At 35.5% G+C, this 16051-nt stretch overlaps 1 protein-coding gene across 2 annotated transcripts; it reads right to left on the bottom strand.

Moving 5' to 3' along the window:
• Positions 1 to 285: 285 nt before the first annotated feature.
• Positions 286 to 15473, bottom strand: LOC144971448 (lysosomal Pro-X carboxypeptidase-like). Of its 2 annotated transcripts, XR_013645137.1 has the most exons (10): positions 15138 to 15473; positions 12489 to 12629; positions 11201 to 11302; positions 9844 to 10025; positions 8960 to 9117; positions 7027 to 7199; positions 5364 to 5525; positions 4669 to 4853; positions 2013 to 3032; positions 286 to 1463 (listed from the first exon to the last, which is right to left on the bottom strand). XR_013645137.1 is itself a non-coding variant. In XM_078912364.1 (9 exons), the coding sequence occupies exons 1-9, from the start codon at positions 15330 to 15332 to the stop codon at positions 2837 to 2839; spliced, it is 1494 nt and encodes a 497-aa protein (XP_078768490.1). In that variant the 5' UTR covers positions 15333 to 15467; the 3' UTR covers positions 286 to 2836. The 2 variants fall into 2 exon arrangements, 1 of the variants encoding a protein (XP_078768490.1); XM_078912364.1 differs by having other exon boundaries at positions 286 to 3032; positions 15138 to 15467.
• Positions 15474 to 16051: the final 578 nt, after the last annotated feature.

Raw genomic sequence — 16051 nt, 5'->3', positions numbered from 1 at the left:
TGAATTGTTAGCTTCAATTCATTAGACAAAGACAGATACTGTGGATGTTTCAGGTTTCCCCTTTATCAACAAAACACGAATGAAACACTGAGGACTAATGAGATATGAGTGAATGGCGTAGTTAAGGTGAAGAAATAAAAACAATGATGTCCCGAAAAATAAGAGGGTCATATTACAAAATGAGCTGTATCTTCTAGACAAATCAAAATATTTTTTAAAGTCCACATCAAAACTTGCCCTATATGTTTGACAGTGCACATACAAAAAATGAAAAAATCTGTTGGATAGTTTTTACAAAAAGCAATTTTATTTCCATATTTCTTGCACAAATGCAATTTTGAGAATATCACACCAAAAAAAAAAAATTATTATAAAATGCAATATCTCGAAACGTAATAAAGATATGATCATGAAATTTAAAACAGAGAAAAATTATAAACGTACGTATTTGGGTTAAGTGCCAAAATGGAAAAATAATGAAATGAATCCCTTGGTTGTTGATTTTCCGGCCTCCAACCTCAGCAGCACCATCTGTTGGTGACATTGTTGAAATATGCCCATAGTAGCATTGAACAGGTAAAGACTTGCCGATTTCAGCCATAACAAATTTGTCATGACTTTGTAACTAATATGAGTGAGAACATGGGCATTATCAATGCCATTTTTCCTCTTTGTTTACGAATCTTTTGATTTATGCTCTATAATTTCATAGAGGACCCTATCGCTATTTATAAATTCTTTTATAAGCATCTACTAACTCACCCCAACATAATACTGTTTTGAGATGGTGAGTCAGTCACAAATGAGGTAGAATGATTTTTTAAAGTTGTGTGTTGTGTTGTAACCACTTCTGAAGTAGTGGCTCAGCCAGTTTTTTAGCAATATTTGCTCCATGGTCCTTTTCTGGCAGGCGATTGTCATTGATACTCTTTGTTATTATTCCATTACCTCTTCAAACATGGATTCCTCAAACTAATTTCACCCAGCCAACATTTTTAAAAAACGAAAATGATCATTAAAATCTTTTTTTTATGCGTCTGGTGATTTCACCCAATGATTTACCCATTACATTCCTCAGTGCTGTCAATCAAGCCTACCCAATCACAAACAAGATTGGGGCTATGTAGTCTTGTGGTATGACACTCGCTTTTGGATCAGAAGGTCCTGGGTTCGAGCCTCACTCGCCTCATAGTTGAGTCCTTGGAAAAGATTTTACTCATCCTCTCACCGTACTCAGGTGTAAAATGAGTACCTGGCCGTTACCGACGTTGTCTGTCCGAAAAAAAATTGCAATATCGCCTAACAGTAACAGGCGTCGTGTCTCGTTCTACATGTTAATTGATGCTGTTGGCTAGGGATCCCTTGTAAAGCGCTTTGATCACGTTTAGTGGATATTGCACTATATAAAAGCTCAATTTAATATTAGAATGACAAGATCCAGGTTCAGTTTTACCCCAACCATTCTGGGTGGGGTTCCTGACCTCCCATAGTGGGCAGGGGGGTACATCCTGCGTCTTCTATCCCCTTATATCTGTTTTCCAACATGCTTTCTGTCTTTGTCTTGGAATGAGATTACTTGGTTTTGTCCTGGTCCTGGCCAGATGCCCTGGCTGAGAGGGAAACAGTTGAATGTATAGTTAGTTTTCGGAGATGATATTTTTTTCATTGTAAATCATCTCTCTGTTATGCACTGTATTATGCTTTCTTTATATTATATATGATTTGTAAAACATTTGAGTGTGTTCCTCTCAGCGGGGACCTGTGCTTGTGTCTGGATGAGACTTTTAGTGATCTCAAACTAAGTACTTTGATAGAGTGCTTTTGGAATCTACACCTGTCTCTTATTTGAACCAATTCCCCTTTGTCTCCCCTTTTCTTGGATGCTTTATTGTAATTCTAGAACTTTTTACTATCCCATTTTCTTCCTTTTTACTGGCGCTGATATGACCTTAATGTGTTGCAAGCGCCGTAAAACCCTTAAAAACATAAAAACATAAACCCCAACCATTCACTTACTTGTACATCAGCTGTGTAGATATGAGTTTTAAATTTCTCAATTACTATTGTCGCCAATTCAGGAAAGAGAAAGACGAATGTTCTCACTTTTGAAAAGAAAAAAGTTTAAATGAAGTTTATAAAGGAATTTTTTTAAAGTTGAGATTTGTAGAGATTATAACATTTCAAAGTTTACCTTTTCAATCTTCATCACAAGTAAAGAGAAAATTATTGAGGCATGTACCACAGTGAGGAAGCAAGTATAAAGCGACTAACAGTGATGGAACACGATGGAGTGGATAAAGCGCTGTTTTTAAGGTTTACAGAAAAGCATGCATTGGATATACCATTATATTTAAATTGGTAAATGATCAGAACGATGTGGTCTACACCACTGCATACATAACTCAATTTATGAAATTAGCGTATCTTCCCGGGTTTTCTCAGCTAAACAAGATGAGAGATTGATTGTGATGAATGAGATTTTGATTGAAAAGATTATATTTATTTTGGTTTTGGGTTTTTGATAACAATGAAACGTAAAGCGCATTGAGCATGGTGTATTCGTGGAAATGCGCTAAATAAATGTTCATATTTAAATTTATTTATTTTTATTTTTTATATGGGCTCATTTTTGGTAGAAAAGCCAATGAAATAGTAAAGAAGATGGGAACTGATGATTTTGTTTGCAATATGAAGTTATCTTCCTCAACATGACAAGTTATATCAAGACATGGTTTCTTCAAACTTTTTTCAATGTCCTGAGGACCTCAAGGAAACGGTATAGAGAGAGATATATTTAAAGAAAAAAAGACAATTCAATAAGCTTAAGGGAGAGAACTTATGGTGTTAGATGTAGCCAATTTCTGATGATATTTAACTCCTGCTCTCTAGCATTCTTGACTGATGGTGGATCTAGCTCATTCCGGGCCCTGAGGTCTAGATGATGGGCTCCACTCTGGATGATGATGGCTATCAGACTGTCCGATAAACTTTGGAGGACACCCCCAGAAGACCATGGGTCAAGGTCACCATTACTGTATTAAAAATAATAATAATATTAATATTAAAAAAAGGTTTCAGTTCCCACATGTCAGCAGGTTTGACCTATTAAAGCAACAGGAATATAATCTGACATGGCGGTTTAAAAAAAAAAATCCCAAATTTTGCAAGCTAAAAACAGAAAAATTTGTAATCAATTTTCAAAAATTTGCAATTAATTTTCCTATAAACCCATAATAAGTTCATGAAAGAGAAAGTTATTTGTTTGTTTTTAAGCGTTTCATGGCACTTGTAACAAATGTAAGGTCATATCAGCGCCAGTAAAAAAAAAGTAAGAAAATGAGATAGTAAAAAAGAAACTACTCTTGATTAATTATCTGTCACATTCTACACGAGCGATCAAATTAAATGAAAAAAAAATCGTTTTATGGGTTTTTTTTTTTAATTTATTTTATTCAATTGCAGATTTTGTGGCGTCAATGCAAATCAGTGATTTTTTGCAGTCGCAAACGAAGCAAAAAACTGCCATGCTTGTATAATGGTAAAATGGACAGACGATTGCAGACCTGCTTTATATTCCAGTTACTTTATCAAAATATTCTGAAATTTATTATTAAAATTCCTATTTTTCGATCCCTAGTGTATTTTTCTCTAGTTTCTGTTATTTTTGTAAGATATTATCAAGAGACACCATATATATATATATATATACTCTCCCCTGAGTGGTGTTTCTCAGTAGAAACTGTTTCCTTGAAAACACATTTTCTCTAATTCAATCGCATATCCCAAATTCTTTCATTATGCTTTATTATCATTCCATTCCTTCCTCAAACTCTATTTTACCTCAAACACAGTTTCCTCAAACTAATTTCACCTAGCCAACATATAAAAATTAGATTAATAAAAGTAAAATTAGATTAATTAATAAAATGTTGTTTTTTTTAATGTGGCCAGTGATTTCGACCACTAATGATTTACTGTGACATTAAGTTTAAGTTACGTATGTGTGTATCTATTTACACTGCAGGTGTGTGGATACACACGCAGACACCCACACACTATCAGGATTTCACACAACCGACACCACTCTACTTATTCTTATCAATTCGCCATTCATTCTATTTTCAAAGCCATGCACCATGATTTGCTAATGGTTGGATACGACGGCAAACGAATTTTGTGATTCAGCTGAATTCCTCCCCCCACCCACAAACACACAACAACTCCTTGTAACATGTCATGTTTAAAGTTATCTCCCTTAACATACCAATAAAGTAAATAAGTTCGCTTTACTCATCCTAAAGCGGAGACTTGTCTTAGGGTCTATTACAAAGGAAGGCTGGAATAAAATAGGTGTTAACTGCAGCTCAGCGCCGCAAATTGAGCTAGTGAGAGTTGATTTGCTAAGGCCTACATAATGCGGTGATTATTCGAATTAGGTATCTTTCAAACCAAGTATCTTTCCATTATGAAGCAAAGACCATACCCCTGAGCCACACTGCTCTGACGCCGCCCCCTCCACCTCTCATCAAGTCATTTTGGTAATGCACAGTTTCCTCAAACTTTTTTGCATGTCCTGAGGAGTTCAAGGAAACTGTGCTGGAATGTATATATATATTTCTAATTATTTTTTTTCTTTAATCGATGAAAAAAGTTATTTTTTCTTATTACCTGAAAATAATATTTGAGGAATGCTTCAAAGCTTTTCCCCAATATTCAAGAGAGATCCAGTCTTGCCGAGGTCTGACTTTTAACATTTGGTAACAATCATCACTGAATGATTCAAAGTCCCACACAATTTTGTTGAACATTCCAGTGTCATTGCTGCACATTGGCATAACCATCTCAGTGCAAGACTGAAAATGCAATGGTTAGATGATTTTTGGTATGACAAATTGTTATTCCAACTGATATTTAAAGAATCATACACATTAAGTAGTTCATAAAATTGTAAATGATGTAGATGTGAACAGTTGGGAAAAAAAAATACAAAACAAATACTGTCTTCGCATAAGCATATCTTAATATCTTTACACTGACTAGAGGATATGCATATCAGTTCTATCGAGTAGCATTCAGTTGATATGATGATGGCGATAATTAGGGTGACGATCGTGGTGGTTGTGATTATGTTGATGATGAGAAAATGGAAGAGGAGAAAGGAGAAGAGGCGGATGATGTTGATGAAGAACATAACCAGAGGAGGCCTATATAGTAGTTCAAGATGGGCAAAATGCGATATTGGCCAAAGATGGCCTGCATAGCCATTTCCTTATCATTTTTATTATTATTATTAGTATTGATATTAATATTATTATTATTATTATTATTAATATTATCATCATTATTAAAATCTTGATGATTACCTGATAATCCCAACCTTGTAATCCCAGGCTTCCACTGAATGCATTGACCCAATCCAAACATTTAAGACCTCCAGTGTAATTGAAGTACAGATTGGTCACTTTTGACAAAGCTACCAGTAGGTCTTTGCCTTGCATAGGTTTGGACAGGAAACTACAGGCAACCTACGGGAAGAAATTGAATATGTATTTTAGAATTATTTACACCATGTTGTATGCCTGAAAATACACTCCAACACGGTTTCCTCCAACTCCAACTCATTCGGATGTCCCAATTTTTTTCATTATTATTCTTGGTATTCTTCCCTTCCTTCCTCAAACTAATTTTTACCTCTTATTTCGGCGCAGACTATTAATAGACTCAATATAGATTAATTAACGTTTTTTTAATGCGACCAGTGATTTCAGCCACTGATGATTAACTGTGATATACAGTATGATGCACTCACACACTCCATAGCCGTTTCGCATAACCTACACCTCTATGCTTAATCTTATTACTTCGCATTTCATTTTAATTTCAATGCCATGCACCATGTGTCATGATTTGCTAAAGGTTGGCTATGACAGTAAATGAATGTTATGATACATAACCCCCCCCCCCCCCCCAAACACACACCCTTGTTACATGTCATGTATAAATTTATCTAACTCAACATATTGAATAAAGTAAATAAATAATAAAGTTCCCTTTATTCATCTCCAAGAAAAGATCTGTCTTCAGGTCTATTCCAAGGGTAGACTGGAATAACCAAGACGTCAGTCGCAGCTCAGCAGCACAAATTTGTCTAGGGAGAGGTGGCCTGCTGAAGGCCACATAACGCGTTGAATATTCGAACTAGGTATCTTTCGGGTACGAGGCAAAGACCATACCGCTGAGCCCCACTGTCCTCCACTCTCTCTCCTTCATGTCGAAGTGGCCGAGTGGTTAAGGCATTGCAATGTGATTCAGGGGGGTAAAGATAGCAAGTGGCCTCCCTGCCCATTATGGGGTGTCAAAAAACCCCACCCAGTGAAAATGCTTTCAACGAGAACAAAAACATTTACACTTTCATTTACCCAAGTGTTTTATCAAATGTTAGATAAATGTCTATCGTTACGTGAACAAAGTAAGACGTGAAAAAAAAGGTAGATAATTTTCATGTATCGCAATACGAAACTTTTTTTGAACACTCTAGACATCAGAGAAAGGAAAACTTTTTCCAATGGAATGTACTGAGGATGATTATAATTTTACAGGCATTTCTCTTTTTTAATTTATTTTGTGGAAACGGCTCAGGTAAGCTTCAACATTTTGAATCATGTCAGGTTTTTCAGTTGGGAAGTTAGTGTTTCAAATGTTCTACAAATCATAACTGATCAACAAAGAAGAATGTAAGGTATAATTTTAAAACAATTTTGAGTCGAAATGCAAATTAGATTTTTTTAAAAACAACAATTTATTTAATAATGTTTCATTGCTTAACTCAACCATTTATTAGAATTTAACCGCATGATATGAGTTTGTAGCCATAATCATCTAGCAAAACTTAGAAAATTGGCGACAACAAAAGTAAGAGATTTGCTCAGGATTGCCAATTTGGTTCCAATCTAAAAGCACACTGGACGCATTGGGTAATGATTTGCTTAGAGATGTTTAAAGGCAATTTAAATCTTGATAACTTACACGAATGGGCCAACCAGGTAAGTTGGCAATAAAGTTGGCAGGATAAGGATAATCCACCATAGCGTAATTAACATACATGCTTACAAGCATCCCACGAAAAGATGCTAGGTCTTCCTTGGTTTTCAATGGTGTGCACAGATTAAAGGTCTCACTTATAAAGTCGAATCCAGCAGCTGGAAACAAAAGACAAGATCTGTAAAAGTGAATGCTTGTCAAAGTCATTCAATAGCTCAATTTTTAAAAAGTCATAAATAAATGGTAGCATCATGCTCTAAAAACAACATGCAATATTAAAAGAGTAAGTAAATTCTTGAGACCTTATTTTTAAAAAAGATATATTTGTATATATACATATGAAAGAGCGCCACATAATTTTCAACACATGACACAATTCCATGTAACACAGCATGCTCATCAAAAGAAACTTGTACCCAAGGTCATATTTAATATTTTGTTGCTCCCTTCTTATTTTTACTCAATGATGTGGTTAATTGTGAATTTACAATAAGACCATTATTATTACTCTTTACTAAAAACACATTTAAGTTGCATAAAGTTGAAGAAAAAGGGCTCTAAGGTGTGTGGCTATGTGCTCTTGTCATACGACACTCACTTTCAGATTGGAAAGTCATGGGTTTGAGCCTCGCTTGCCAAATTTCCCTGGGAAAGGCTCTTTAGTCACATTCTCTCACTATACTCGGGTGTAAAATGAGTACCTGGCCGTTAACAGTGTTGTCTCTGTTGGAAAAAAATTGCAATATTGCCTAACAGGCATCTTGTCTCGTTCTACATGTTACATTTTGTTGTTTTTCATGGACCCTTTATAAAGCACTTTGAGCACGTTTAGTTGATATTAGACTATATAAAAACTCAAGCTCATATTTTAAAAATGTAAACCACCTATAGTCTAGATCGAGTGTATTAAGCTAAGACTAATCTGATGAGTGTTTGGACTTGTAGGTTGGCCGTGTGCTGATACAACATTTAGGGGAGAAATGACTGTTCGCACCCAAAATTTGAATGTACCTGTCCTATGATTCAAATCAAATCAAACAAAGATGGAAACATGTATAGAAATAAATGAACAGTTCTCCAGCTGGATATAGAGCTGGGCTTGTAAGGCTGAGCTTTACTTGACTGTGATTGAAAACTATGAGCAAGAGATTGGATACGAGATAAACATTTTTTTTTATTGAGCTTTTATATAGTGCAATATCCACTAAACATGCTCAAAGCGTTTTACATGGGGTCTCTAGCCAACAACAACACTTAACATGTAGTACGAGACATGAAGCTTGTTACGCAAGATTACCATTTTTTTTTTCGGACAAAGACAACGCTGTTAACTGCCAGGTTCTCATTTTACAACTGAGTAGGATGAGAGAATGTGAGTAAAGAGTCTTTTCCAAGGACTAAACTATGCGTCGAGCGAGGTTCGAACCCAGGACCTTCTGATCCGAATGCCATACCACAAGACCATATAGCCACACAATAATGATAATGGTAAGAGACCTTTAAAATGGCTCGTGCCTTGGAGATGAAAAATAAAGAGAAATCAAATCTACATATCATGATTACATGAAGCACAAGTTATTCAATCTCGGGAAGATGCTGAGAGGAATGAACAAGTCTATGCAAACATCACAACACACAAATGATGGTCTTGACAATGATAACAACTTTTCAAATCAATGCTTATGATGAACAGACACAATAAACCTGGACTACATATCATCAAATAATGATAAGGCTAAAATTACAACTCAGTATGAGTTACCATTTAATGCCATATTGAGTCTTTTTTCGATTGATAAGAGCTTTATGTTTGTAAACTAAACAGTTTAGATTTATATAACTGTATGCCGAATGGTCCATTGTTTTTGCTGTCCATTTTATACGACAGCATTAGTGTTGAGAGAAAATGTGCTTATACCTTGTTGCACAATGTCTTGGAGGGTTTTGTAAGACAAGTGGATGTTCTTCACACACTGTGAAGATGCCTTTTCCCATGTCCTACTTGCTGTGTCGTAAAATGCATTGCAAGATGTCAGACCTTGGAACTGCCATACTGGTGCAGATGCGGCAAGAGCTCTAGAATTCAAAGAAAAGGATAATTTAAGCATCTGAAATAATGAGATTTAAACGCAGTCTGGCCTAAGAAAGCATAAAAAGTGACGCAAAAACTGTAAATAAAGTCATTTGAAATGGTCAACCGCTCAGTGTGAAAATGGTAGAACTTTAACTTTGATTATCAAATGAAATCAATCTAGTTCTTATGTGTGACTTTGTTTATTCAAACTTTTTACGTCTTGAGTAAGAAGTTGAAATATAAAAACTTATTACTCAAGATTTACAAAGTTGATATATTATGTGTCAAGGAGTGTCAAAAGGCGGTGGTGGTAATGTTGATAATGATAGGCAGCAGTAATTACGGTGCAGGTGATAGTGATAGTGACGATGAATGATGGTGAATGATGGATATTGGCGGTGGTGATGATGATAAAATGGTGGTACCCTATCAATTTTAGAATTTCTGGAATTGAAAATCGCAAAATATAGTGATTTTATACAGGCTCTGGTTTCATTTTAGCATTAATTGATTTTTTTTAAACTGGTAATTTCTACATATATAAGTTTCATTAAAATTTAAAAATTCTCGACAGTTAGCAATTTTTAAATCCCAGATGATTAATATTGCACAAAGCTTACCCAACAACTGATATTATTAAAGCTTACCCAACAACTGATATTATTAAAGCTTACCCAACAACTGATATTATTAAAGCTTATCCAACAACTGATATTATTAAAGCTTACCCAACGACTTCATTTGGATATTTGACTCTCATCCAAGCAGATAGCATTCCTCCATAAGATCCACCAAATGTGACAACAGGACTGTTCTGAGCCCCTGGTATTGTTTTCTTTATGAATCTTATCAATTCAGCAAAATCTGCCAAAGCTTGTTCAGATGTCAGCCAGTTTAAATTGGAAACATTCTGATGGATACAACATTTACGATTATAGTGCAAGATTATACTTGGTAGACAATTCATTTATTCCATTTAGATTTTTCACTCCTCTGCAAAGTCGTTTGTTTGTTTTGTTTTTAAGGGTTTTATGCACTGGTGACACCTTTAGATCATTTCAGTAAAAAGAAAGAAAATGAGAAAGAGATAAGATTCTAGAAATACAATTAAAAGGGCATGAGAAAAAGTAAGACAAAGGGGAATTGGTTCATATAGGGAATGATGTAGATTCCAAGAGCACACGATCAGTGCACTCAGTTTGAGATCACCTAAAAGTCTCATCCAGACACCAGCACAAGATCCCACCAAGAGGAACACACTCAAATGTTTACAGAAAATATCAAAAATAGAATACCTAACTACACATAACAGAGATATGATTTACAAGGAAAAACATATCATCTCTCAAAACTATTACTGAACATTTGACTGTTTCCTCGTCAGTTAAGGACTCCGGCAAGGGCCAGGACAAAACCAAGCAATCCCATTCCAAAACAAAGACAGACAGCAACTAGGAAAATAGATATAAGGGGATAGAAGACATAGCAAGTGACCTCCTGCCCACCATTGGAGGTCAAAGGACCCCACCCAGGCAAAGTATGAATAAAAATTATGATAATAATAATACAAATAATAATAATAATAATAATAATAATAATAATAATAATAATAATAATAATAATAACAACAACAAAAAATAACATAATAGCTCTTGAATAATACCAGTTACTGGTCATTGAATTTTATATCGCTTCTATATTTTTATCTATATGAATTCCTTGGATTTAAGCTTCATGCGCGCATATTATAATAATCAAGATGGTATAAATAAATTTTAAAATGTCTTTTTAATCAGTGAAAAAAGCCTAAAGTAGTCACTCATTTCCTACGTCCAACATCTCATCAAAAACATGTGAACCTGATTTGGATGCACTGTACTTAATTACATATTTAACTACTTAGGCCTTTCACTCCTCCAAGAGCAAAAGCCACCAACGATAGCAGTACGCACAGCATGTGTAGATACGTTAGTTAACTCCCATATCTCTGTCATAACATGGAATACAAAACACAAAAAAGGCTATGATAATAAATGTGGCAATAAATTATATAAATAATTTTCTTTTCAATAAACTGTGACAAACCTGAAAAGTCTTAGGTCCAAATGGCAGTGTCTTTCCATAATAGCGATGTTCTGCAAACACTAGCATTGCTCTGAATTCTGGAGCAATATCCCACATGAAGCCCTGGATGGGTAGGGAGGCAAAATGGTTACACAATCTTTGAAAAAAAATAGATATTTCAGCATACACATTAACTCTATCCTTGTTTAAAAAGCCGTACACACACAAATACTGTTGCAATTCCATCCAGCTATCCAATAATCGTGCCTGCTTCAGGCATTGACAGTCATGCTAGATCATGTGACCCTCAGCAGATCTCCTCCTCCTCCTTCTTTACCTTCTGATAGTAACTATTCAACTGAGCGTCAGACTGAGTATTACTGTCAATGTGCACATTCATATGTATAAAGGCAAAAAAATTTTTTTTTTAATGAATGGTTCTTTCATGTTATGTAGTGCATATTTAAAACTCTCAATATTGTTCAAAGGCTGCCAGCAGCTCCTCTATGACAGATCATCTTGAGTCAAATAAATTACTGAATGATGCTCCACAAAGTTTCAGAAAAGGCAGAAATGTGAAACACAACTAGTTTCTATAGTCAATGACTTCTCACTAGAACTTGACAAAAGTGGACAAACCGACCCAATACTCCTTGATTTCGAGAAAGCTTTTGATAAAATGCCACATACCCACCTTCTCAACAATATCCAGAAGGTCTCATCATTGAGTTTCATTTATTTTAAACCATCTGTTCCTTAATTTTAATACTATATTTATAATTTTAGAAATTCAACTATCAAAATCTTCAGTAATTACAGAGCTATAAATCTGGGTGTCATCAGCATAGAAAAGATATGACAGATTGTGTTAAGCGATAACAGAAGATGGAGGGTGCATACAGATAGAAAAGAAGACATGACCTAGCAGTGAGCCTTGAAGCATTCTAAATTTCTAGACATGTTTGTACAATTTGACACCATTAATCACGAGAGACTGACAATCAGTCAAATAAGATTTAAACCATGACCAGGCAAGTCCACATACTGAAAATTTCTATATGAAATGTCTCTCAAAGCCAATCTTCTCTAAAATATTAAAGATGAAAGGCAGGTAAGTATCTTAAGTTAAAGAGGTAGGAAGTGAACATGAATTCCAATTCGGTTTGGCACCAAAGTTTCTAGTGAAGCTTTTAACATGCACAAAAGAAAGTCACAAAGATTTATATAAATTAAATAGCATTAATAAAGTGAATCTATTTTTTCTAAATATTATAATTAAATTCATTAATAACATTAATCAATTTCTCACCGTGTTGTTGCAGAACAATTCAATGTCCCCTTCATTCCCAGTATAGAAAAATATTGGACCATCTTTTCTATTCCAGAATTGATCAGCAACCAGATACCGCAGCTGAAACGTCTTTTGATTTGAAAATCCAAAGTGATCAAGCTAGATAAGAAAAACAAAATCAACAATCAAATCAAGCAGTGTGCAATTAGAAATAGACTTATGGCCCACCAGTAACACAGATTATGTTATACCAAACTGCCTGATCCCTGCTCCCATTGCCAAAAAAAATACTGGATTTTAAGAATCAGTGCTGATGGTGACAAAAAGTGCTTTGTTGATGGTTGAACACAATTCAGTCAAAAGGTCAGTCAAAAGTGCTCGAACAGGTAGCACGATGAGGTCAGTCAGGGGTCAGATAGTCATCGAAAGTAGAGGTTTAATGAGTTTTGGGTTTTCAGCTAAATGTTCATTCGTTTGGTGCCATGTATAGTGGGGGGAAAATCAGACTTTGATGTCATGTCAAATAAGCATGATGTCAATATTTCCGCTCTGCACTGTAAAGTCCTTGTCATTGGAGTGCTTCACTCTTAGACAGGATCATGTGCTTGCCCAGCAGGTGTGACTTTTAGGTGGCCTGAACCCCTTAACACCTCCAAGTCATTCAAGGTTACACAGAGTTTTGTGTGTTGGTCTGTTATATTTCCGGATGGCAATATTGTGAGTTTATTAGCCAAGCACACAGCATCTATTCTCTCTGTAAAAGTGACAACATTTTCCACAGAAAAATATCAACTGACAATAACTATGGATACATTTGTCCAAATAAATAAGGTGTCAAATTAAATGTTATTTCAAGGCCTGTCCATCTGATTGGGTCAAATAATTAAACATGTTTTGAATTGAAAATGTAAAATTATTATACTTTGAATCAAAGTGCCTAAATTAATATACATCAAAGTGATATTAAGCGGCGAGAAGCTGTGGATTGTAAAAAGTAATAAACACAAATGAATAAAACAGCATCAACAAATATCAAAATACCAAACACGAACGTTTCAGGCTCAAAACCCTTCTTCAACCAACAAAAAAAAAAGCAATAAAAACATAATTACATTCCTAAATTCCAGATCGACAACAGAGAAACTTGGTAGGCCCTCTCTGTAGAAGAAAAATCTTGGAAGCGTTCGATATGTAACTTAGGAGTTCTAAATTGAGCGGAATATAAAACAACACATAAAATTTGGTGCATAAAAAAGGGGGAAACGTGGGTAGAATAGAAATAGGTGTAAAATGTCATCATCATCATCATCAATCTTGGCAGCTGTCTCCACAAATCACGATCCTCTGCTGTGCGCATGAAATCTGTGTTGCTTTTAAAGTCACATTTGGTCATTCTTAGGTTATTTAGATAAGTCATTCTTTGTCTTCCTCTAGCTCTCTTTCCTTCGATCATCCCAGATGTTACCAACTTTTATATTCCGTCTCTTCTCCACACATGTCCCAGAAACCGTAACTGCCTCTTTCTGATGTTATCGATCAGTATTCTTCTCTTTCTCACCTTCTCCAACACTTCCTCGTTCGTACACCTGTCTGTCCATGATACCCTCAACATTTTGCTATACACCCACATCTCAAATGCCTCTAACCTCCTCGTACATTCTTTGTCAAGCGTCCACAGTTCACAACCGTATAAAAGGGTACTTATAACATAAGTTTCTACTACTTTCATTCTGGTCTTCAAGTTTAGGTTGTTGTTTGACACAACTGGTCGCATTTTATGGAACACGTTTTGTGCTACTGCTATTCTTTGTTTTATATCCTCTATGTCACGTGCGTAATGGGTGTAAAATGTATCCGCTGCAATAATTCAAATAAAGCGGTGAACAATCCAGAAATATGACGAATGTACAGTGATCCTTAAGAAATGGAGTGATTATGAATGTGAACTAATTTTGACAATATCTACTCCAACGATGAATGAAATAATACAACCTAAGAAACTATAGATGAAATAAATACCACACAGTCAATAGCTTAGTGATATTCCAGTCTGGTGTTGAGTCCTCGGGGGGCTTAAACATCAAAGGGTTTTAATCTGTTTGGGAGGAGATATAGTGTCTGTGTAGCAGAATTTCAATACACAAGCGAGCGGCCCTGGTGCCGGGAAGGCCAGGTAGGTGAAAATTTCAGGCCACAGTTGTATCTGATTTGTTGGCAATGTCCCACAGATATGTGCAAAGCTATCTTCCAATCGTAACCTTGTGTATGCCATTAGATACGTAGATCTTAACATGTTACGTTGGCGAGATGGAAAAATGATTGGGAGACGAACCAAATTTTATAGATACATTGGTTCATATTCCACTCAATTCGGAACTCCTTGGTTACACATTGAATGAACGCTTCTTTGTGTTTACATTCCACGACTTTTCTTCTACCGAGAGGACCTTCCAAATTTCTCTGTCGTCGATTTGAAATTTAGTAATGTATTTTATTGGGGTTTTTTTTTTTTTTTTTTTTTTTTTTTGATTTGGCTGGAGAAGGGTTTTGAGCCAGTTTTGAGTTCCGTGTTTGGTATTTTGTTCTTTTTTGAAGCTGTCATATATTCATTTTTGTTTACTATTTTTTAAATTAAAATACCTGAACTGGACGTCTAACTTTACTCACCTGCGTTTCAAAATATAATGTTTTGAAAGAGTATATTTCTTTAAGAGGATTTGGTTTGATGTCCATGTGCAAGAATGACCGTTGTTGCGGTTGTAAGCATGGTTTCGTCGGGCAATTTGAAACTACGTTGAGAATGCAACAACTAAAGACAATTATAAGAACAGACAAAATGATTGAAATTGAAGTTGTCCCCATATTTTCGTTCAATAAACTTGTGTTTATGATTTGGCATTAAAGAGCATACGCGAATGGTGATGATTTTTGTGATGGACGGTGAACTGATGAATGACTAACTGACGAAAGCACAGTGATTGAAAACTAAAATCATGTGATTTCTAAAAATAATTTTTTTTTTTTTTAACAATCACGTGACGATCCCCGTTTAACCCCTTTGTAACCTGTGAACAGTTGCTATGGTCATCAAATCATCCAACTGATATTTTTCTGCTGGTACGTTAGGTACCTATAAAGAACAATTTCAGAGTTAATTTTTAACTCTATGTCCACCTTGGGGTCAATTCAGAAATGGTACTTAAGAGTACCGCTGAGCCCTCTGGGTACTGGTTCTGTTGAGTACCAGATAAAAGATGTCAAAGGAAACTGGTGTTCATCGCGTTTATGACAATTTATGTGGCATTCAGCAAGCCACTTCTCCCAAGCTCAATTTGCGGCGCTGCGATGCGGCTGACACCTGAGTTATTCCAGTCTTCCCTTGGATATACCCTTAGTCCTAAGGCAAATGTCCGCTTGAGGTTTTAAAAAAAAGGGGGAACTTCGTTATTTATTTACTTTACCGATATGTTATACATGATCTGTTACAAGCTGTTGGTCTATGTGTCTGTCTGTGTGTGTGTGTGTGTGTGTGTGTGTGAGTGTGTGTGTGTGTGTGTGAAGGGGTGGGGGGGGGCTGCATC

The sequence above is a fragment of the Berghia stephanieae genome, chromosome 4 (genome assembly GCF_034508935.2).
Source record: "Berghia stephanieae isolate SIO BIC M18660-M18661 chromosome 4, UCSD_Bste_1.3, whole genome shotgun sequence".
NCBI lineage: Eukaryota > Metazoa > Mollusca > Gastropoda > Nudibranchia > Aeolidiidae > Berghia > Berghia stephanieae.
This window is presented reverse-complemented; position numbering and strand designations above follow the sequence as displayed.